General features: G+C 51.6%; 1 protein-coding gene across 1 annotated transcript in view; it reads right to left on the bottom strand.

Moving 5' to 3' along the window:
• Positions 1-6,839: 6,839 nt before the first annotated feature.
• Positions 6,840-24,383, bottom strand: part of SIX3 (SIX homeobox 3) — a 39,202-nt gene continuing 21,658 nt past the window's right edge. Inside the window, exon 4 of the mRNA XM_065527115.2 lies at positions 6,840-8,103. Within this exon, the coding sequence (XP_065383187.1) occupies positions 7,987-8,103 (117 nt within the window). The 3' untranslated portion in view covers positions 6,840-7,986. The remainder of the gene's footprint in view (positions 8,104-24,383) is intronic.

Below are 24,383 nucleotides of genomic sequence, written 5' to 3' on the forward strand. Positions count from 1 at the left end.
CCTCCCCCACACCCTCCTCAGCACTGGGGCTCAGCACTGGGACTAGGAGAGGAGAAGGACCAAGCCACCTCTGGTGAAACAGGCCCCTGTGGCTGTGGCTGTGGCTGGACTGAGATTCTGTGGTCAGGTCTAGGCAAGGGACACCTCAGACCAAAACACGGTTCTAGAAGGAAGATTTTCCAAAGCCAGGATGTTACACTTGGAAAAGAGAATGCCCCAGAGTGACTGAATACTGGTCTCCAATTCAAGGAGTACCTCACTACTTCAAAGAATGGGATGGGATTCATCCTAAGGAAGCCCCAGGGGTAGATAAGGGACACATAGAGGGCGCTATAGGGAGAGACTTTGAGTCAGGAAGAAAGAACTCTTCAGAGGTGAGTCCAGAGATGGCTGGGCTGGTTTGGGAGTGGCGAGTTCCCAGTCACTGGAGATGATCAGGCAGAGGCTGGGTGAGCTCAAGAGGATTTGGGACTGGAAGAGGGACTAGAGTAAATGACTTTCACCTTCCCTAATCTGGGGCTTCTGAGTCTATCAAAATAGGTGGCTACCAAGAGGTATGATTTGAGGACCCTTCACCCCAAATCTCTCTTTTGTCCATTACCGATGCCTGACATTCCCCAGTTATAGATTCATTGCTTTGGGTTAAGACAGTGTCTCTTGCAAAATGCCAGGCTCCCTGGTTGGTGTCACCCTGGTTTATCAGAGACCTGGTCTTGGACTTTCCAGCTACCAGAACTGTGAGCCAAATACACAACTTTTCTTTATTTATCACCCAGGCTCAACTATTCTGATATAGCAGCAGAAAACGGACTAAGATAGATGTCAAATTTTATGTTGTATATATTTCATGATAAAAAATTACACCCTCCAGAATTGGGAGATTCAGAGAGGATCAGTGAGGGAGGCTACAGATTCTGTTTCCACAGACACAGCCTGCTGGCCCTTTGCCATGGATACCTGTGCACTGCCCACTCCCTGCCCCAGTGCCTGCAGTTGTGGCCGGGCCCCAGGCCCTATGTTCATGGGGGAAAAGGTGCTAGTAGGGCTTAAGGGAAGGAGCTCCAAGGCTTGCTGAGTGAGAGGCTCAAATATCCAGTAGCCCCACTTAGGACTGAACACCGGGGCACGGAGCTATAGAAAGCTAGTTGGAGTGATGGCTGAGTGAAGCAGTAAAGTTGCCGGGAGCCTGAGGGCAAACCAGGGGCAACAGGAAGGGGAGGAGTAGGAAGCTCACTAGGGACAACAATCCTGAAAATATCCTCCCATTAGAAAGGGGCTTCATTGTCCAAATGGGCATCCTGTGGTCAGTGGCAGCTACAGAGTTCTCGTGGAGCAGGACCCTAGAGTAAGCACTCTTTGGGTACTTAGACAATAGGATATTTGGTGCCCCCACCACTCCTGGAAAAAGCCCAGGCTTTGCTCCGTGACACAAGGAGGAAACAAACAGCAAGCAGACTGCTTCTGAGTCGGTAGAAGGAAGAACTTTCTAACACAGCTGCAAATGGATTGGGCCTCCTTGAAAGGTGATGAGTTTCCCACCCTAAAGGTTTTCCAAGATAAGCTGTCCTCTGCAGATTCAGAGCTCCATATGGGAGAGTGGGAGGGGATGCCCTGAAGAGGAGGTATTGTGTAAAGCAGTGGCCGCCGCTTTTCAAAGAAGCCACTAGTCCTCGCAGGAGACTATCTGGCCCAGGACACTAGAAAATCCCCAAGTGCCATTCTGGAGTTTCCTTCCATCCTGCTTGGCATGAGGGGCCAGGCAGCAGAGCCCACTCCCTGACACTGCCTGGAGAAAGTGCCAGGTGGGGGCACAGAATGGCTTTCTGTTCCTTTGCCTTAAATGCTAGGGTGGAGAGAAGACTGGCAGGAGGAAGGGCACAGAGAGACATGGCATGTCACCCTCTCCCTCTCAAAGGGCTACTTCAGAACCTAAGAGCTGGTGGCCCTGGACTGGGCTGGGCAGGAGTGGGAGGACTCTGGGCTCCCAGTATGTGGCAGGTATGAGGTCAGCCCACCTCACAGGCAGGATGTGTCCTGGCCCAGGTGACCTGGGCAGTTTTTGCAGCCTCTATCCTTGGGGCAGAAGAATGGACTCTACAGAGACAGCTTCATTTATTTTTTATTTTTTATTTTTTTGAGACACAGTCTAGCTCGCTTGTCAGGCTGGAGTGCAGTGCGGTGGCACAATCTCGGCTCACTGCAACCTCCGCCTCCCGGGTTCAAGTGATTCTCCTGCCTCAGCCTCCCAAGCAGCTGGGACTACAGGTGCGTACCACCACACCCAGCTAATTTTTGTGTTTTTAGTAGAGATGGGGTTTCACCATGTTGGCCAGGATGGTCTTGATCTCTCTTTTTTTTTTTTTTTTTTTGAGACAGAGTCTGACTCTGTCGCCCAGGCTGGAGTGCAGTGGTGCGATCTCGGCTCACTGCAAGCTCTGCCTCCCGGGTTCATGCCATTCTCCTGCCTCAGCCTCCTGAGTAGCTGGGACTACAAGTAGCTGGGACTACAGGCACCTGCCAACACACCCGGCTAATTTTTTTTTTTTTTTAATTTTTAGTAGAGACGGGGTTTCATCGTGTTAGCCAGGATGGTCTCGATCTCCTGACCTCGTGATCCGCCGGCCTCGGCCTCCCAAAGTGCTGGGATTACAGGCGTGAGCCACCGCACCCCGCCAGTCTTGGTCTCTTGACCTTGTGATCCTCCCACCTCAGTCTCCCAAAGTGCTGGTATTACAGGGGTGAACCACCATGCATTTCTAAGAGGTTCTGGAGAGGACAGCACTCAGCCCCAAAGACTTGAGTGATCCCTCATGGTGGGATTGAAGGTGGGATTGGCAGGTTAGATGAGGGCATCTTTGGGGGCAGAGGGGTTTTCTGGCACTTTTTCACCCCACCTCGCTCCCTGTCCCACCTGGGGACTCATTTAGACTACAGGCAGGAAGGTCTGGGTACACTTGAAGGTCCCAAACCGGCTGCACATGAGAATCACCTCCAAGGCATGTTAAAAACACAGACTCTTAACTGTGAAGCTCCCTTGCTTCAAGGAGCATCTCAGTAAAAGCACAAAATCCTATAGCAAGTGAATATATCCAGGAACAAGAGCTGAGAGGAGAGAGCGCCGTCCCTGCTGGAGCTTTTGCCTGACAGGGTTAAGGATCGGGTGGCAGTGAGAGAAAGTCGTGCGTGCCTGGCTTCATAGGCATCCCACATTGAGCACTTACGGGCATGTGCGAACTGCCCGCAGCCTCGTGAGATAGCCAGCAAACCGTCTGATGATCTCTACAGTTGTCTGGGTCCCAAAAATGGCCCATGAGTCACCACTGCAGGGTCCCCAGAGCCTGGCAGACAACCACACAGCAGCCAAGCTCCAGAGATGGCCTCAGGGGAGAATCTGACTTTCTGGGAGCGCCTCCCCAGGCGCTGCTGGAACCTTTGCCTCCCCTTGCTTCAGCCGCTCCTCGGTGTCTACGCCCCGTCTGAATGTCTGTGGCTGGGTCACCGCCCAAGCTGATGAGTGTTTAGAAAACCCAACAGAGGCTGTTTTCTCCTGGTGACAGGCAGAGACAAGGGGGAGCTCAAGTGAGGTGTCACCTCAGAGGATGCGCAGACCTGCCTCCAGTCACACGTCACCTGATCCCCAGGTCAAAGGCAGAGGTCAAAAGGGGTCCAGGGAATCATCTGACAGCTCAAACCGGGGAACAATACCGAGCACCAGCAGAACTGTGTCCTGCCTGCAGATTCCCCACCGTGGGGAATGCAGGGGGCTGAAAGGAGCAGAAAGGTCCTGTCCCTAAACCTGGGACCTTTTCCTCAGGGCAGAATTGCTTTAATCTGCGAGTAGCTAAGCAAGGATGCCCCTCCATCAGACTCTGGTTAACTGTAGATTCTTAGCCATGATAATCTGATTAGCAAACAGCTCATTTCTCTGCCAGGCCTTCCACCTTCCTCCGCTCATGCAGTGCTCACATAACACTACTCATACAGTAATTCAAATAACAATGATGGCTGGGCACAGTGGCTCACACCTGTAATCCCAGCACTTTGGGAGGCCAAAGTGGGAGGATTGAGACCAGCCTGGACAACATAGTGAGACTCCCATCACTACAAAAAAATTTAAAAATTAGTTGGGTGTGTTGGCACATGCCTGTGGTCCCAGCTACTTGGGAGGCTGAAGCAGGAGGATTGCTTGAGCCCAGGAGGTAAAGACTGCAGTGAGTCGTGATCGCATCACTGCACTCCAGCTTGGGGACAGAGCAAGACACTGTCTCAAAAAAAAAAAAAAAGTTATCACTTGCTGAGTTCTTCATATGTCCAAACCTGTTATCCCTGCACATGCATTCCTGTATGTTCATCATGGCAGCCCTTGGCCTTCCTGTACTGCATTGACTTCTTGGACAACACTCTCTTGGTTTTCCTCCTGCGTCCCCGGTCACGTGTCAGCTTGTTTTGCTGGTTGTTCCTCATCTCTCTTCTCCCCGGCCCATAACAGTCGGAGTGCCCAGGGCTCCGGCCTTGTTCCTTTTCTTTTCTCCTTCTCCACTCTCCCTTAGTGAGATTATCCCACTCTGTGGTCTTAAACATCATCTCTATAAAATCTGCCGACAACTCAAACCTGTCCACCTCTCCCGAACTCCTACTCATAGGCCCAACTGCCCACTCAACCTCTCTATCTGGATGTTTCACAGATGCTCAGACTCAACATGTCCAACCTGAAATCCTGATTGCTCCTGTTCCTACCCCAAACATGCCTCACTCTCACCCTCAGCTCTCCCAGTTTCTGCCAATGGCAGCTCCCACATTTCACTTGCTCAGAACTTCCTAGGGTCCCCAGTTTCCTTGAGTGTGAGGCAATTCCCTGTGATGACCTGAAGGGCTTGGCGGGACCTGCACCCTGACCCAACATGGTTTCTGTGCCTCACGCTTCAAGTTACGCTGGCCCCCTTGCTGTTCCTCAAGCACAGCAGGCATATCTTCGGCCTTCACTGTAGCTGTTCTCTCTTCTTGGAACACATCCCTTCCAGATATTTCCTTGGATCACCTTCTTCAAGTTCTTCTCACATCTCACTTTCTAACAGAGGCCTAAACTGACAACTCCATTTCTTGCCACCGCTTTCCCCCACCCCACCTCTCCTGGTCCCCTTATCTGACCTCACTTTTTATTATTCCTTGTTACCTTCAAACACACTACATGTTTTACTTATTGATTTTGTTTCCTTTTCATGTTTCTCTTTAGAGATGAGGACACATCTTTTTTGGGTCCATCGATGTCACTCAAGTTTCTAGAACAATGCCTGATACATCATAGGTGCTTAATAAACAATGCTGAATTGACTCACATAAGCTGCTGAATCTCCTCCAGGCCAATTTGAAGAGCTTCAGAGGCTGCATATCAAACACACTAAGCTGTTACCACACTCACATTAAGTTTCCCGCTTACAATTTCCTGTCTATAGAATCTTGACACATTTCATTTATGATTGGCTTTGATGTCTCAATCATTAGGCATATTTGGGAAATATGAGATCCTAACTTACAATCTGATTTCAAATATTTTACAAATATTAAATATTTATTTATTTATTAGTGACAGCATTTTGCTCTGTTGCCCAGGCTGTAGTGCAGTGAAGGGATCATGGTTCATTGCACTTGAAACTCCTGGGCTCAAGCAATCCTCCCACTTCCACCTCCCGAGTAGCTGGGACAACAGGCAAACACAACTGCGCCCAGCTAATTTTATCTTTATTTTTTGTAGAGATGCAGGGTCTCCCTGTGTTGCCCAGGCAGGTCTGAAACTCCTGGCTTCAAGCAATCCTCCGACCTTGGCCTCCCAAAGCACTGAGATTACAGGTGTAAGCCACCACATCCAGCACAAATATTAAATTAACAAACTTTGGGTATACTAATAAAATGTGTATCAATGGGATTTTTATAGTTCTCATTTCATATTTGAACCCATAACGTATTTTCAAGATCTGAAATATTGTCATAGGCCCCGCGACTCTGGTGCCTACAGGAAAAAGTCTGATGATTTCAGTGGTGGAGTTGAAGAGTGGACAAAACCCACCTGCTAAGAGGACAGCCTTAAAACCTGGTTCCAGAGATGTCCTCAGTCTTGAATGACCTTCTGATTTTTAAACATTCACTCTCCAGTCTCCATGAGGCATGGCTGGGCAGCTTTCCTCAGGTTCCTGGAGGCCCAGCCTTATGATCAAGACTCTTCTTGCCTTCATGTCCATATGCATGCATCCTGTGAAACTTGCTTTCTGGGAAACCATGTGACTCTGTACTCTGAGAAGTCAAAAGAACCCCACCCACCCTCTCTCCAATCTCTAGGTCCTGTTTTCTTTGTCATTTCTGCACATGTGGTTGCTAGATGGATCCTAGTCTCCCTCATTACCTTCTTACCTGGGATCTTTTCAGTCACGAGTGTCTATAGTGGGCAGAGCATACAAGAAGAAGGGCTCTTGTACATAGCTGGTATAAGCCTCTGCAGAGTCACAGTTTAAAGAACCTTTGTTCAGTCTCCTGACTGTAAATAGCTGGGCATGCAAACAACATTAGCCTGTCTCATGAAGCCAGGACATGGCCTGCCCCCACCTTCACTGTATGTTGTCACTCCCTGTCCATGCTGCCTACACTCACACTGAGTCCCAGGAACGTTGGTGGCCCATTAGTCCCCCATCTGTGTGGTGGCCTTTGGGTTTGCGCTCTGAACTTGCACCTTCACACCTTCAGTTTCAGGGTAACCTGTACTTGCTCTGCAGCTGTCTTGGCCCTCTTAGGGATCCCTCTGGTTTCTGACTCCTGTTAAAAACAACAACAACAACAACAACAACAACAACAACAACAAACTCTTTATTCAACACTTCCAGATTCACCAGGCTGTGGACAGACATGTCTCAGCAACCTTGCCCGCACAACATTCCTACACCAGGATGTTCCTTCCCTCAGACCTCTAGGGAGTCTCATCCTACCTTCTGTCTGCTCTTTTTCCCCACCCCTAGCCCTTGACATTGGGGCTACACATGGCATGTGGCATAAAAGGAACATGAGCCTGGGAGGTGTTGGTGTTACAGATTTAGTTTCCGATTCTGAATGTGCCACTCTCTATCTCAGTGACCTCAAGTATGTCATTTAGTGCATTATTTAACCTCTGTGACCCTCAGGTTTCCATTAGTCAAATGGGTTTTATAATAATATTTATATCGCAGAAGCTCTTTAAGAATTCATGTCAAGTACCTTGGATAGCGCCCGGTGCAGGGTAAGTACTCACTTAACCTTAGGCTTCCTCTGACTTTGCCTTTCTGCCCTCTAACATCTATAAGTGCTGTTTTTGAGGGAGGGGGTCTTGGCTTCAGTCTTAATTCATGCCGTCTTCCAACTCGGGCTCACATATGTCAGCATAGCCAATGTGCTGATTCTCCGTGTCTTCTGTCTTTCACCAGGCCTTCTTAGAGTTCTGCCTAGTTCCTTAGTGCGATAATGTGTATGAGGACACCAGGGTGGGGGTTGACCTCCGCTATACCAGGGCTCTCTGTGACCCTGTCTGTGCTTGCTTCACAATTCTTCTGAAGTGCCCCCTTTGCTCTCACCCCACTAGACCCGCATTCTATGGTCAAGAGAAAGAGAGGTGAGAGGCTGGGTCTTTTCATACAGTTTTTGACATTAATCCTGAGTCTTTCAGAAATGGCGAATTTAAAAAGCACTCCCCCTTGATAGGAATGAACACATCACATTTTTCTATTGATGTACTGGGTCTGCATTTGTAAATCATCTAGGCAGCCCCCTAGATTTCTGCAGAGCCCATCACTTTGCTGGCTCCCCACCACCCTCACTGAGGCACAAATGCTTGCAAAGAATGTTAGTCTCCAGGAGCGTCAGCAATGGCTCTGGCCTCTGAGTCGTCGGATGTCAGATTTCTTTTCGGAGATGATTATTTGTGATGTCATTTATCCCGTGTATGTGGCTCCAATTTTACAATATATGTTACAATATATCCCTCTGTCCTCTGTCCTGACTACCAAGGCCAACTGAAGACGATGGGCCCATCTCTGAAGACTGGAAGCTGCTCCTCCAGCTGGCTTGGGATGTAGGTGGCCTTGTCTGCAAACAGAGAGAGGGATGAAATCAGTGGGTTCTTAGGCTTTTGCAGACCTTGATCTCCTGTGACAGACAAGAGCCTCTCTGCTGCTGCTACAGTTGTCACAGTGGAAACCTCTTCCCCAAAAAGCAAGTTGTCACCAGCCTGGCTGCCCACATGGGGGCCTGGGTGACGAATGTCTTGCAATTATTCTTCAGTTGATGCCAGAAACAAAAAGTATATATCCCACACTCTAGGATTTGAGACCAGCTCCCAGGACCCCTCTTAGCACGGTGAGTCTTGGGGAATGCAGGCTCTGGGCTCATCTCTTACCACATGCCCTTCCCCCACCCCACCCCTATTTCCCTGCAGATGAACCAAATTAAACTGCACAGCCTCAAAGGGAGAGGTTGCCAAAAGACAGTCTGAGGGGAAATGGGAAGAAGCAATCCCCATTCTGCTTTAGGGCTGGGGACAAAAGGGTTCCTTCTTCCTTGAATACTGTTAATCACAGGCCTTTTGGGGGCCCTGCTGGAGACATCCCATGGGCTGTCCTCTAAATCACATGAGATGACTCGTCTCCACCCACATCAGCCACCCTGCTTTCCACACTGTGGAAACTTCTCTGTTCTTCTCTGACAATTGAATGCCAAAATTTTTGAGGTTCTTTCCTGCCAATAAATTCTGTTTTGTTCCAGGGGAAATAGGAGTCTACCATAAATGCTTTATTTGTATGCAGTATTTATAGTGTTCGTCCACCTAAGTATGGTCAGTGTTTTCCTTTTCACATCCAGCCAGCCATCCTGGGTCTTCTTGCAGGACGGACAGTCTGGAGGCACTGAAACAGGTGCAGGAGATAGAGAGGATGTCCCCTGGCACTAAGACAGATCGCATTTGACCCCACTGTTCTCTGTCAGTCGATGAGGAAGGCACATTTTAACAAGAGTGGGGATCCCTCTCAGGTTCTTTGAGGTGCCGCCACTCCTGCTGTACCGGCAAACCTAACACCTATTCAATATCATGCCCGTAAGGTATGAACACTGGGGACTAATCAAGAGCAGTGAAGGGGAAACTGAGGCAAGGGCCAAGGCCAGGCCGGTGAGTATTGCTGCTTCCAAGGCAGCTGGGGAGGAGAGATCCCATTTCCTGAGCTAAGCTTGTTCCATTTCAGTTTGAACAGATGGAAATATAGTTCAATGTTTCAACATCATTTGCCTTTCTCGTGCTAAAATATTGATAAGTGCTGCCCGGGCTGATGCCCCCGCAGTTCCGAGCAGTAACTGGAGCATGATGTGTACTGAAGTGAGACATGGCAAAGCCTTTAACGAGTGTTTAAAATTCCTGGAATAATGCTCAACACTGGCTCGGCTCGTTCGGCTCCTGAAAACTGTCCCCCCTCCGGGTCGCCCTCTAATCGGCAGGAGGAGTGCGAGCACAGCCCGGCCCCCCTGCTGGTGGCAATTAGTGCGGCAGCTGCTCGTCTTCAGGACGGGAAACAATGCAGGGGGTGCCTGCATCTGCCCAGGCGGCTGAGCCAGGCAGGGAGGCTGGCGCACCGGGGAGGCGAGGACACAGGGAGCTGGCTCCTCCACCTGCAGGGGGCTGTCACACGGAACTCAGACCCCAGGGAGAGGGAACACTGGGTGGGGCCCTCCAGAAAGGCAGATGAGGGAAGGGCAAGAAAAGAGGGAAGAACGCCGGGCACGGTGGCTCACGCCTGTAATCCCAGGACTTTAGGAGGCCGCCATGGGTGGATCACCTGAGGTCAGGAGTTCAAGACCAGCCTGGCCAACATGGTGAAACTCTGTCTCTACTAAAAAAAAAAAAAAAAAAAAAAAAAAAAAAAAAAAAAATTAGCTGGGCATGGTGGTGTGTGCCTGTAATCCCAGCTACTCGGGAGGTTGAAGCAGGAGAATTGCTCAAACCCAGGAGGCAGAGATTGCAGTGAGTCAAGATCATGTCACTGCACTCCAGCCTGGGCGACAGAGTGAGACTCTATCTCAAAAAAAAAAAAGAAAGACAGAAGAGAAAATGGAGAAAAAGGGAAAAGAGGAAGATGAAGAGGGTAGGGACTTAAGAAGGAAGGGGAGAGGAGGAAGAGAGGAAGTAGCCAGGGAAGAGCTTGCCAAGCCCCGAAAAGAGAATCCAATGTGTGGCTGTAGAAAGGGAAAAAGAACCCTCAGGAGGGCCTCAGCCACTGGCATCCCAGTCCTAAGACACCTCTTTGCAAGTTGCAGCCAAGTTGCAGCCATGACGAAGGCCCCCAGACCCAGAGCTGAGAGGAAACCTACAGTGTGGACCTGGGATGTCACTTCAAAGGTTTAGAACAATCCAGGCTTCCCAGGCAAGGCTCTCCCAGGATCACAGTATCCCCCGTGTGGCGATCAGGTGGTCTAATTGTAGAATGTTAAATTTCTCACATACTTTAAGGTGCTGGGTTTTTGGTTCACAATTTTTGAAAACTCTTGGCTGGGTGTGGTGGCTCATGCCTGTAATTCCAGCACTTTGAGAGGCTGAAGTGGGTGGATTACTTGAGGCCAGGAGTTCAAGACCAGCCTGGCCAACATGGTGAAACCCCATCTCTACTAAAAATACAAAAATTAGCCGGGCATGGTGGCGGGCACCTGTAGCCCCAGCTACTTGGGAGGCTGAGGCAGGAGGATCACTTTAACCCAGGAAGTGGAGGTTGCAGTGAGCTGAGATCATGCCACTGCACTCCAGCCCGGGTGACAGAAAGAGAATCCAACAACAACAACAAAAAAACCTCTTTATAGATCTTTGTGAGACTGTTCAGAATAATGTTTTCCAGGAGGCCTACTTGAATCAACAAGATGATGTCAGCTCTTTTCAACAGTGACATGGTTAAGAGAGAAAGCAAGACTGTGAGAGAAAGCAAGGCTGTGCCCCAGAAAGCTGTGGGGTATCCCCATTGGAAGGAATTCCAGGCTGGTGAGTGTATGGGACTTAAGTCAGTAGAACTCAGAGCCACTAAGTGAAAGTATAAGCATTATTATTATACATGATCATAGATTGATTAATATTTACAACAGGAAAGAAAAAATAGGGCCGGGCGCGGTGGCTCACGCCTGTAATCCCAGCACTTTGGGAGACCGAGGCGGGTGGATCATGAGGTCAGGAGATCGAGACTATCCTGGCTAACATGGTGAAACCCCGTCTCTACTAAAAATACAAAAAATTAGCCGGGCGTGGTGATGCGTGCCTGTAGTCCCAGCTACTCAGAGGCTGAGGCAGGGGAATGGCATGAACCCAGGAGGCGGAGCTTGCAGTGAGCTGAGATGGTGCCACTGCACTCCAGCCTGGGCGACAAAGCGAGACTCCGTCTCAAAAAAAAAAAAAAAAGAAAAAATAAGAAATCTACAATGGGTTGGAAAGCAAGGCCCAACGAACTCATTACTTATGCTCTTACCTCTGCCTTCCACAAAATAAAACTCAATGAAGTAACGTAAATATAACAATCCTATTTTCTGAGACCAAAAAAAAGGGGGGACATGTGATCTGACACACAGGAGGATATTTATGGAAGCAAACAAGGTGCAGTATAAAATGGAAAGAGTCAGGCCAGGAAGGTCTAGGATGTAAATACAGAGAGGCTGGGGCAGACCATGGGCCTCCAGAGGCCCGCCTGGGGCCTCTCTGATTGGACAAATCTGCATAGAGGAGGAACTGTCTGGGGCCAGGAAGTGCTATGGGGTCTGGGCGTCTGGGGAAGCTGGCAGCAGCCTCATCTTGTCCTTCATCCGCAAGTCAGGCAAGCTGGGTGGGGAATGCCTGGCCCAGTGGCACAATGATACTTCTATCTATACACATTAGTTCCAGGCATCTTTCCTCATCCCCATGATGTTTTAGCAGCTGGCCCCTGTCCAGCCACCCTAACAAGGCCAGCCCATCACCCAAACCATTTCTACGTGGGCTGTTTCTGGAACCAGCACAGTCCCTCTGGGCTGAGGCCTTGGCAATGGGTCTGCCCTCTGGGAAGGGGGCTCTGTCTGTGATTATTCTCCAAGTTCTTCTTCAGCATCTGTCCATTGAGTGATTGGGGCATCTGGTTTCCATGACCAGAGGTGGGGGTGGGAAGGAGGGGCTGTGGTTGTGGCCAAGGCGGAGACCCCCCCAGAGGCTGGCCATCTTCTCAAGAGTTTATCTGCAAGAGTTGAAGAGCCCTACCTTCAGGCAGCCAGCCTAAGCACTGCGGCTGGGGCTGGCGGGGAGGTCAGCACCTGTGAGAAGACAGACGGGATAGGGAGTCCTGGGGTGGCCAGAGTGAAAGGAGTAGTAGCCAAGGACAAGGGCCAGACACCAGGGGCAGTCCACATTTCTAAACTTGGTGAAATGTTTCCAGCCCCACAACCAATCTGGTTATCACAACCAGTGCCAACTGTTATTACCACGAATTCAGAGAGGAGCAAGACCAGAGCTCAGATTGCTGGAATAACAGGACCAAGGTTACAAGGCCTGCGTTTCCCCCCAATGCACAGTGTTACCTTGAAGAATTTCCAACCCAGAGATGCCCCTGTTCCTACAAATCACCTGGGATCTTGTTAAAATGCATTTTTCTTTTTCTTTTTCTGAGATGGAGTCATCACAGGCTGGAGTGCAGTGGTGCAATCTTGGCTCACTGCAGCCTCTGCTTCCCAAATTCAAGCAAATCTCCTGCCTCAGCCTCCCAAGTAGCTGGGACTAGAGGCCAGCACCACCACGCCTGTTAATTTTTGTATTTTTAGTAGAGACGAGGTTTCACCATGTTGGCCAGGCTGGTCTCAAACTCTAAAATGCATTTCTAAAGAGTCCCCAAGAGATACCAGCGCTTCCAGGACCCCTCCCTCACCCTTGCACTGAAGAACAAGGCCCTCAGGCAGTATTTTCCCATCCTTCCTGTTATAAGAATCACCTCCAGCACCTGGGGATTCCAACGCAATAAGGACTCAGAACCGTGACCGTTTGACGAGAGCCTCAGGTGCCCCTCATGTTCAGATAAGTTTGGGAAACACTGCCCCAGACGTGCGGGAGAGATGTGGCCTCCGCGGGGAAGCTTTAGCAGGGCCCCAGGGATGGAGACCTTTTTCACGGACATCCCGGGTCTCCCAGGGGCCCTTCGCTCCCGCAGGAGAATACCTGCCTTGGCCCTGAGGGTGCTTCAGTGTTCGGCCTTGGCCGGCTTCTTTCCCTCTCTCTGCCTCCACCTTCTCATCTGCATTATGGGAACCAACATCCAAAGGCCAGGACAGATGGAAGGGGCCACCCAGAGAAAGGGGGCATTTGGAGAAGGGGGCTGCTGGAGCTGCTAGGGACAAGGCAGTGTCCATCCTGTGAGCAAGAAGGAGATGGATAAAAAGACAAGGCAGCAGGAAGGGGGAAGGAGGGGAAGCCAGAGTCGTGCTAGATGTAAAAAAGCGAAGATACCATACATTGCCCCTACCCCTTGGCATTAGAAAAAATGCAACCAAACAACCAAGGAGGAGACTAATGGGCAGGGATGAAAGGGGGACTCCAAGGTGAAGTCTGCAGAGCCCATCACTGTGGTCTTCTGTGCCACAGAGCAGCAGAGAATCAATGTCTGGGAGGCTTGGTGTGGGACTGGCAACCAGAGAGAATGGCCAGGAATCCTGAAATGAAACGAAGGCAAGGAGAAGGGGCTCATCTACCATGTGGCCAGATAGGAGGAGCCCATGGGCAGGAGACAGACCCCTGGCTTCCCACTCCCTAGCTCCACCCCCATCCCAGCCACCATCACCCCACTCCACAGCTGCCACCACCAGGCCTGCTTCCTCTCTAGAGGCAGTTGTTGAGCATGTGTCTATGTGGAGAACATGGGAAGGTCAACTTGATCACATCAGTTATTCCTTTTTTTTTTTTTTTTTTTTTAGATGGAGTCTCACTCTGTTGCCCAAGCTATAGTGTAGTGGCCCGATCTTGGCTCACTGCAACCTCTGCCTCCGAGGTTCAAGCAATTCTCCTGCCTCAGCCTCCTAAGTAGCTGGGATTACAGGTGCTGGCCACTACACATGGCTAATGTTTTGTATTTTTATTGGAGATGGGGTTTCACCGTGCTGGCCAGGCTGGTCTCAAATTCCTGACCTCAAGTGATCCACCCACCTCAGCCTCCCAAAGTGCTGGGATTACATGCATGAGCCATCATGCCCGGCCTGTTTTTTAATTAAATGCTAGTTCCCTCCACAAAGTTTCCACTCAGAAAAACACCTGCTGCTTCCACAGAGAAATCTTCTAGGCAACTGTCACAACTCTCTTTTCTTTCTACTCAGGGTAGGCCTGTGTTTGCAGTCAGGCAACTGACTACATCAAGTACCAAGAGAGGGCATGAGCCACCACACCCGGCCCAGTTGTTCCTCTTTACACTGAGATAAATAGACAAGAAGACTCGTGTTCAAATGCTTGATGTTTAAAATCAAAAAGAAGCAGGGAGAGATGGAAGGGTTACTCTAAAGTTTGTCAAAATATGATGAGTACAGATAGCACCAGGGAATAACTTTCAGTACTAGGGTACAAATTGACCCCAAGTGAGAATGTTCTGTCTCAATTCCAAGTGCTTCATGGTGACATCATCACCAAGGCCGCCCTCCTTCCTCTGCAGCATGCAGTGTTCCTCCAGGGCACTGCCTGTTATTCTCCTGCCCTTGCCCGAGTGGTACTCCCCCCTTGTAAGTTCCCTGACTGCTTCCCTTTCAGCTGACCCCAGAGAGTCCTCCTGTTGCTCCAGGCAACAGACAGTCTGCTCAGGTTCTCTCCCATCCCCTCCTTTTAGGTGATTTCCATGGCTCTGGGTTCTGCATGCCCCATCAGGGTCATCTGTAGATTTCTGTAGGCATATTCTGTGGAAGGCTGGTAATGCCTGTTTTTGTTTTTTTTTTGTTGTTGTTGTTGTTTTGTTTGTTTGTTTTCTTTTCTTTTCTTTTTGAGATGGAGTCTCACTCTGTCACCTAGGCTGGCGTGCAGTGGCATGATCTCAGCTCACTGCAACCTCCGCCTCCTGGATTCAAGTGATTCTCCTGCCTCAACTTCCCAAGTAGCTGGGACTACAGGCACATGCCACCACATCCGGCTAACTTTTTTGTATTTTTAGGAGAGACAGGGTTTCACCGTATTAGCCAGGATGGTCTGCATCTCCTGACCTCGTGATCCGCCCACCTCGGCCTCCCAAAGTGCTGGGATTACAGACATGAGCCACTGCGCCCAGCACTGCCTGGTTTTTAAGCCTATGGTGCTTATTCATTCACTCACCCATCCATTCAACAGAGTCTGGCTTTGTGTTAGGTGCTGTGGGCAATACAAAGGTGCATTTAACACAGTCCCATCCCCAGTCTAACAGGAGAAATAACCCGTGCACCGCAATCACAGTAAAGCCAGGCAGAATGTGGTGTGGGGCTCTCTGGTGGCCAGGATAGCTCCATGAGGGCATCATTTTCTGCACTGTAACTTCCCCCACCACCTGAGGTGCATCCTTCCTCCTGCTACCTGAAAACTCCCAGCTCCCTCTGGCCCATCTGCAGGGTCCCTGTTTCCTCTACTTCTGGACAGGTCATGATGATGCTGGTATCTCTGAGTCACTCTTCCCAGCTCAGCTTACTGTCCCCACCCTGTCTCTAAGCTGTTCTCCAGTGACTCAGGAGCCCAGATGTTCCTGAGGCGTGCAGTTCCAAACTCTCATCACTGCAGGTTTTTAGTGTTACAATACTTTAAATAAACATAGAAAACAATACAGCCGACCGGGTGCGGTGGCTCATGCCTGTAATCCCAGCATTTTAGGAGGCCAAGGCAGGTAGATCACTTGAGGTCACGAGTTCAAGACCAGCCTGGCCAACATGGTGAAACCCTGTTTCTACTAAAAATACAAAAATAAGCTGGGCGTGGTGACGTGCACCTGTAGTCCCAGCTATTCAGGAGGCTGAGGCAGGAGAATCGCTTGAACCCAGGAGGCGGAGGTTGCAGTGAGCTGAGATGGAGCCACTGCACTCCAGCCTGGGCGATGGAAGGAGACTCCATCTCAAAAACAACAACAACAATACAGCCAAAGTTCTCACAAAGAGACAAGGGGGGAGTGTTGACACAGAAGGAAGAGCTGAACAGCTGCAGATGGAGGTGAGCCCCACTGGGAAGGGAGCAGCCTTCCCTGGAGGGACAAGGGAATATGTCACCATTCTGTTCGTCTGTGATGGAACTTTGGGAAAGGAGCACCACAGGGTTAGTCTAGATTATCCCACAGAGCTCAGGGCCCCCAGCCACCCCCTTCCAAGGGACCCACATTCTCCCCTCCAACACACACTACCAGGGCTCCAGTTCTCCACTGTCCTGGAAGGTGGAGAAGAGGAAAGTTTGGACTAGAACTCCTTACCCTACTGCAGGGGGACTTCAGGGGAAGCAGGAGGACTAGCAAGGATCCTACAACCTCACAGGCCCTCAATTCCCTCAACTATAAAAATGAGGATGGAAATACTGATCTCCCAAGATGCTGCAAGGATGGAAAAAAAAAAAAAAAAAAAAGCTGGTGTAAGAACCTAGGGCACTGCTGGATGCCTAGGAAGCATTCAATCATAAATGTTCACTTTCTTCCTCCTTCGCAGCTGCCTCTCTCATGTAAAGTTTTCACATTTTAGGCACTTACCTGTGGCTTTCTGATAGAGATGGATTTTCCCCCAGGGCTTCCAGGGGATAGAGGGAGCATCTGGCTGCCCCTACCTGACTGACCTGGAGGGGTGGAGTTAGATGTTCCCTGGGTTTGGAGAAAGGGAGAATTCTGGCATCAAGGGGAGAGTCTGACTCTCGGAGAGAATGGCCATGAAAAAATGCCTGGAGCCAGGATCTTATCTACCTTCTCCAGCTTGTGTAGAAATCTAAGGGCTGGGCACGGTGGTTCATGTCTGTAATCCCAGCACTTTGGGAGGCCAAGGTAGGACTGCTTGAGCCCAGGAGTTTGAGACCAGCTTGAGCAACATAGTGAATCCCCGTCTCTAAAATAATACAAAAATCAGCTGGGCGTGGTGGTGTGCACCTTTTGTCTCAGCTACTCAGGAGGTTGAGGTGGGAGGACTGCTTGAGCCCTGGAGGGTGAGGCTACAGTGAGCTGTGATTATACAACTGCACTACAGCCTGGGTGACACAGTGAGGCCCTGTCTCAAAAGAAAAAAAGAAATTTAAGACCCTAGGGCCTGAGGCCCTCCAGGATGCCAGCAGCTTTGCTGGGCTGGCCCTATGACCCTGTCCCACAGCCAACTTGACCTACTCTTTCTGCAAACTACCGATCATGGTTTATCTCATTACATTGTTTAAATTCCCACTCTCTCCTGACTTCCTCTCCCACCACGAACCTCTTTATCAAAAGACAATCCAGGCTCAATCCCAAAGGACCACAATCCCTTTCCAAAAACTTTGGGAAATTCATAGTTTTGGAGATTTTAGAAAGGTAGATATAATGGTCCGTATATCCTGTATTACATGATACCACCCAAGAGGGTCCAGAGCAGTACCTGTAATCCAACACATCAGCATTTCTGCAGTGAAACATCTGATATCTATGCCAAGCAGGATAAATAAAGACTATAAATAGCTTCATACTGTTTAGGTCAGGTTTGCTGCCAAATAGTTTTGGCAGCAAATATACCAAACAAACAAAAAACCCCAAAGCTTTTAGAATGATTGCATCTGTAGAGAAGAGAGTAAGGGTTAGTATTTATGCTGCCTAAGAGAGAAGCAGGCAAGCAAAACTGTAGCTGAGAAAAGGAAAATAGCCTGTGATGGCTCCTCTTGCCCCCTCCCCACCACCACCACCTTCCTCTTTCCAGACCGCCCGGCATTGGAACCCAGCCTCCCTTAGGCACCATGGTGGACTCTATAGAGCGATCGGCCCCCTAACTAGCTGTGTACTTAAGGACAGAGACTTAGCCAGAGTCTTGGTTTCCTTGTTTATTTAAATGGGAAAAGAAGCAATTCCAAATATTCCTCTCACGGCTGCCACTTGATACTCTTATCAATACATTCGCCCAAGCTGGCTGGCTATGCTGTCCAGAGCAACGCAATGTCTTCACCATCAGACTGTGGAGCACCCCAGGAAACAGCTGTCTCTCTCAGCACCCCATGCTCTTTTGTACCCAAGTGTCTTTGGACACACACTTCCCAGTCCCTTGACTGTCCTTCCCTCCTCACTAGCCTGGAAAACTCATACTTATCCATCAAGATCTGTTTCAAAGGCCCTCCTCGGGCTCCCACTTTGTCCATACTTCCATATGGCAGCTTCAATGATAATGTGGGTATTGTGTTTCTCTGCTTGCACTAAACTATAATCGCAGGGGCAGGGTCTAGGCTGCCATTGGCTGTCTCCAAGGTGTGGCAGCGTCAGGCACATGGAAGGCCTTCAGTAGACGGTTGTGGAGAGGAGAGGGCGCTAGCGTGGCATGGCTTCCCACGGACAGCCTATCACGGTGGAAGACAGCCCCATACGCCCTCTGTAGGAGATCTGGAGGCATCTATCTGCAAGACAGGAAGTTAATAGTGCAGAAGGGAAATATTAGCATGAGACCTGTTGCAAGTCCAGGTGGACAGCTATGGGATCAAGTAGTAAAGCAAGAGAAAGGAGCTAGAAAGGTGACCCTAAATCCCACAGGCCAGGATGGAGGGTCCTACCCACGCAAAATGGTGGACTTTGGCATAAGACAGGGCGCAGTCCATCGCAGACCTCAAGAGGAGAAGGAGGCTGTCCTGGTGGAAGAAGTGTTGTGAAAACCCGAGCAGAAAAGGACAGCGCGGCAGGGCAAGGCCCCCCAAACCACCCGCGTACATGGCAAACGCCCGCGGCGCGGAGGGTTGGCATGCTACGCACCACCGCCGCGAGGTGGCAGCAAAAACCCGCCAATGAGCCCAGAGCGCGCTGCCTTCCGCCTCCAACCTGCAGTGCTTTGCGCCTGGGTGCGCACAGCCAGCGCCGAGGGGCGTCCGGCCGCGGAACCGCTGGGTCCAAGGCTGAGCGCTGCGGCCAGACTTCGGGGTCCTCGGAGGCCGAAGAGGGGACTTCCCTGGGTCTCTGGCTCTTGAAAGCTCCCCAACCGGCGTCTGGCAACTTCTTGAGGGCATCATGGAATCTAGCTACCCGACCTGCAGCCTTCCTCTGCTCTCCCATCCCCGGGGAAAGTGATCCATTCTCCTGCCTTCCCGCTGGCCCGGCATGCGGGGTCGCGTCCTGGACTCTTTTGCTGGCGCAGAGCCCTTGTCTGTCTCAATCCTTCCCCACATACCTCCTTCTGCTCCTACCCACCGCTCCCGCCAGCACCCGAGAACGGGTCTGGAAGCTGAGGCTTCCTTCCCTGTCCTGCTCCCGAGTACCTGCCACACACGCTCCCACACACTCGGAGACAGTTGCGGGCGTGGAATCACCCAGAGGCCACGCACGCAGACACGCACTGGTGGTCGCACCTACACCCCAAGCTCGCGACGAGCGGATGTGAAAGGCGGCCCAGGGGTGCAATGTGAAATGGAAGGATCGCAGGACTAGGGGCCGAGCAACTTGAGTTTGACTTTGACTCATTCCATTTCCCTGGGTCTCTAAACCCTCGCATGTCCAATAACAAGATCGCCAAGCTGCCTGGGAGCCGTCGCCTCCTCTGCGTGGAAGCGCCGCGGCAGCCCGTAAAAGCCTCCCTGAATGTCCCAATAGTGCAAATGGAACATTCCCGCTCTGGGTTGGCTTCACCCCTGGAGCCCGAGGCAAAGAGGTCGCGCGAAAACGATGTGCAGGAGGCTGCGCGCGTTGAAGTTTCGCAGAGCCTGCAGCGGCGCTCAGACGAATACTCAGGGTTTCGGAGGCGCGTGCGTCCTGGGTCCCTTGCACCACCTCTGACCCTCGGTACCCTTCTCAAGGGCCACGCTCCCACTCACCCAGTACGCTGCTCTCCTCGGGTCACCCCCGTTACTCCTGGAGGACTTGCGGCCTGGGACTCAAGCTTTCACCGTCCTCCCGCACCCCAGTGCCAGCTGTTATTGTGCAGTAGAACAAAGGCCGAAATGGGTGGGTATGGGAGGAGACCTGGCCCTACAGGACTCCCATTCTGGTAGGGAATGGGTTTTGGAACAAAGTGCATGGGTTTTATTGGTTCGCGGCGTCCACCGACAGACCCCTCTAAGGAGCACGTGTGAGCATGTGAATTGTGAGCGCACGTGAAGCTGGAGGTCACGATGCTTCTGGAGGAATTGAGGTCAGAGAATGGAATCTAGGGCCAAGTCACAGATCCATGAAAAGGGGACAAATACTGAAATCAGGTCATCGGAGGGCAGCCTGTAGGTCTGCAACTAGTCATCAAGTCCTCACCATTTCTCCTTGGAAATGCCTTTAACACGTTCTGGTGCCTTAGCTCAGTCCTGCCTATTGGAATAGTTTCCTAAGGGCTTTCCTGTCTACAGCCTCACTGCCCCCAGCTAAAGTCCTTCAGCAGGACGCTGGATATTCCCATTCAAGCTTTCATACAGTTTTTTGTTTGTTTGTTTGTTTGTCTGTCTGTTTTGAGACGGAGTCTCCCTCTGTCTCCAGGCTGGAGTGCAGTGGAGCAATCTCAGCTCACTGCAACCCCTGCCTCCTGGGTTCAAGTGCTTCTCGTGCCTCAACCTCCCAAATAGCTGAGATTACAGGCATGCGCCACCAGCCCCAGCTAATTTTTGTATTTTTAGTAGAGACAGGGTTTCACCACGTTGGCCAGGATGGGCTCGATCTCCTGACCCCGTCATCCTCCCGCCTCGGCCTCCCAAAGTCCCCGGATTACAGGCGTGAGCCACCGCACCCAACCACTTTCATACAGTTTTGTTTGACTCCCCAGTACCCTTGGGATCAAGGCCACACAACTTGCCTGATCTTGTAATTAATCCCTACTCCCTCTTCCCTCAGAATCAATTAGCAACCTCTCAAAAACTCATAGGCCGCATACTACGGTACTCTGGGGGCGGTGGAGCCACACTGCACTGCTCCCCACTGGACCTGACACCTCCTCCATGCCTTCCCGCCTGCCATTCCTGCCTAGAATCTCCTCCACTCAATCCCATTCATCCTTCTGGGTCAGTGCCATCTGCTCAGAGGAGCCCTCTCTATCCCCACCGCCAAAGTTGTAGTAATTAATTGCGAAGTTGCCACGCCACCGGGAAACACTGTGTGCAACTCCACGGGGTTGGTTTGTTTTTAAGTGGTGACCTCAACTGTCCCTCCCACTGGCTCATGAGAAACTTGAGGACAGGGCTAAATTGTGCTTGTCCCTCTCCTCTCCATTCTTCCAGAACTTAGTTGATATTTCTGCATCACGCCCACAAGCACTGGACAAGCCCCCAGGCTCATCTGTAGGTAGACGCGTCATCCGTACAAGGTAAACATTTCTCTTGCAGTGCATGAGAATCTGCACAACAATCTCACTGCACACTCAACAACGTTCACATGTATCCACACACTTCACATCCTCGATTCCCAGCCCACTGGGAAGCACTGGTGGTTTAAGCGGAGGCCTGTCCGCTGTGGGAGGGGAGGCCCCTGAAATGCCCGCTCTTTCTCCGGGCTTGGTAGGGGCACCTGCATGTAGCTGCTTGCTGAGCGCTTCTCTTGGGTCTGGTCCTCCTAGGCAGCGCGAAGGAGGCGCGTTCCTGCAAAGTCCTAGTGCTGGTGGTGGGAGCGATGGCGCGCCCAGAAGGGCAGAGTCTAGGGCCGCCCGCTCCCCACCCTATCCCACTCCCTTCTCCCGCTTTTGCCTCATCTTGCGCGCCCAGAGGGGCATCTCAGAAAAGTATTTCCCCGGCTATCGGGAGCGCACGGCGAGGAAGACAGAGAGGGTCATCGAGTGTGCAGGTGTAGCCGGGTGGAGGTGAAGGTTGGCTGTGTGACAGTGGCCAAATTATGGCCCTCTCTGAGCTTCCGTTTCACCTCCCGATATAAGCGGAGCCGCTTCAGCTCAGACACACAGGGGAAAGGCAGCGGTGGCCGGGGCTGAGTTCCGTGCGCCCGCACATGTACACGTGTCCGTCGGTCCTCTGTCCTTCCTCCCAGTCCAGGTTGGCGGGGCGGCGCCAGTGTGTCCTGGGCGAGGTAGGGGCAGGCGGCTGCACCTGTCCGGGGCTGCAGAGGGAGAGGCGCACACGCCGGGAATTAGCAGCGCGTCCAGTCGTTAAGGGGCCTTGCTAAGAAATTCTGTTGAAAGGTCGCAAATTAATTATGATGGTAAGTATCGCAAAATCCAACAAACTAAAGCCAGTGCGGGCCTGTAAGGGCTCCAGGCCGCCCCCAGCCACAGGCCGGGCCATTGCCTGAGGCAGCCCAGCCCCGGGGGACCGGGTTCGGAGAAAGACAGCGCGGCCGGAGGACCAGGGCATCAGGCTGGGAGAGGCCGGAGCTTCGGCCACAGCGCCTCCCAGCGGCTTGAAAGAAGAAAGACGGAGTCCGAGCCCGAGAGGTGGGGACAAAGGCCCAGGGAGAGAGCGCCGCGAAGGCCGGAGGGCGGAGCGGGGACCAAGGGGCGCGCGCCCCACCGGGCCGCGTCCACAGATCCTGGACCCCTGCCCCGGGGACCGCGTCCCCACGCCCCGCCGCGCTCCCTCTCGCATCTGAACCCTGCGTCGGTCCCTCGGACCTCCTGTTTCGGTTCCTGGGCCCCGCACACTCTTCCTGCATTCACCTTCAGGGATCCGAGAAGTCCCCAGGGAACTCGCCCCTCTTGCCAAGCCTCATCTTTTCAAAAAAGAGACAGAGAGAGAGAGAGAGATGAGAGAGAGAGAGAGAGAGAACAGCCAGTGCTTGACTGGTCTGTAGCTCCTTCAGCCATACAGCCATTTCCATCCTCAGGCAGAGAGGGGCTCCACCCTGACTGAGCCCGCCGTGAGCAGCCTGGCGGGGTTGGAGTGTAGGCAGAGCCTGGCACATGCGTGTGTGTGTGACTTGCTTGTGCCCTCCTTTCTTGCCAGCACATTCTGTAAAGTCCTCGACGTCTTGACGGGTTAGACTCCTGCAGGTTAAAGTCGTTTTCTTTTCCAAAAAGAGTGTGTGTAGAAACCAGTTAGAGTCGTGGGTTCATTTGTAAAAAGTGGGGAGTTGTTGCTAGGAGTGGAGATGTGCTTCTGTCCCTTACTGCATCCCTGTGCAGAAGGGGGTGGTTGCCTGTGCCCACTGTAGAAGGCAGAGGTGTGTGTGCGCGCGCGCAGAGCGGTGACTATGTGTGTCTTATGAATGGAATTGTATTGGGGGCATCTCTAAGAGTGTGTAGTGTGAGGGGAGAAGCTGCCGCTGAGTCCAGGGAAGGGAGGCATGGGAAGGTGAGTGCTTTCTTGAGTGGGCCTCTTCTGTGCAGAGGAAGCTGCATGACCTCCCCAGCCCACAAGGGGAATGGGTGCTCTTGAGCCCCAAGCTGCTGTGCACCCCCAGTATTCGGCTAACTTCCCAAGTCCAGCCAGCCACAAGTCAATGTGCTCCCCTGGGCACTTTCTTGGAGAAGGAATTACTCTCCTGCTGCAGTGGCACCCTCTCCTCAACCAGCCTTGACCCTCCCTCACCGAAGCCTGGGAAGCTGTTCCCCATCTTCCCTCAGACCCTTCCGGCTCCCGCCCCTTGCCTGTTCTCTCCTCTCCTCACTTTTTGTTTCAACTCCCCTCTCCTTTCTCTCTGCTTTTCCTTTTTGCCTTTATCCCCACTCGATAATTTATCTCCCTCTTCCTCACTCTCCCTTCTTGCTCTGCAAAACAGCATATCATGGGCATTTAGGGGTGGATTGTAACACAGAGGCCTCTGTTTACCTGCTCACTCCCAACAGCAGGCATGCTTCTGTCAAGATGCTTATCTAGTTCCCTACCCATCTTTGGGGCCCTAGCCTTTGTGTGTGTGTGTGTGTGTGTGTGTGTGTGTGTGTGTGTATGCGTGCACGCACGTGTAATGAATGGGTGGTCTCTGAGTCCCTAGAGTCAAACTCTGTGGTTTGGAGGTTGGCATGCCTCTGGGTGACATATCTCATGTCTTTGGGTTGGCTCACAGGTATGTGTGTGTGCCCGAAGCTTTCCTCTGTCTGTCCTCTGTGTGTTTGTGGTGGTGACTGTGTAGTGGCTGTGTTCTCTGACTGGATTTATTGTTCATTTGCTCCGTTTCTTGTGTGTAAACTTTTGGTGAGCCCCAGCACACTGTGTATGTACAACAGGCTGTGCACTAAATGTCTATTGGTGCTAATGCCATTTTATGCAGATGTGTATTTCTATTGTGTGAATCTGGGTAGCTCTGTAGGAGGGTGTGATTGTGAGCCTGGGCATTTTGTGCGTGCGTCTTGCAGAT

The sequence above is a fragment of the Macaca fascicularis genome, chromosome 13 (assembly GCF_037993035.2).
Source record: "Macaca fascicularis isolate 582-1 chromosome 13, T2T-MFA8v1.1".
NCBI lineage: Eukaryota > Metazoa > Chordata > Mammalia > Primates > Cercopithecidae > Macaca > Macaca fascicularis.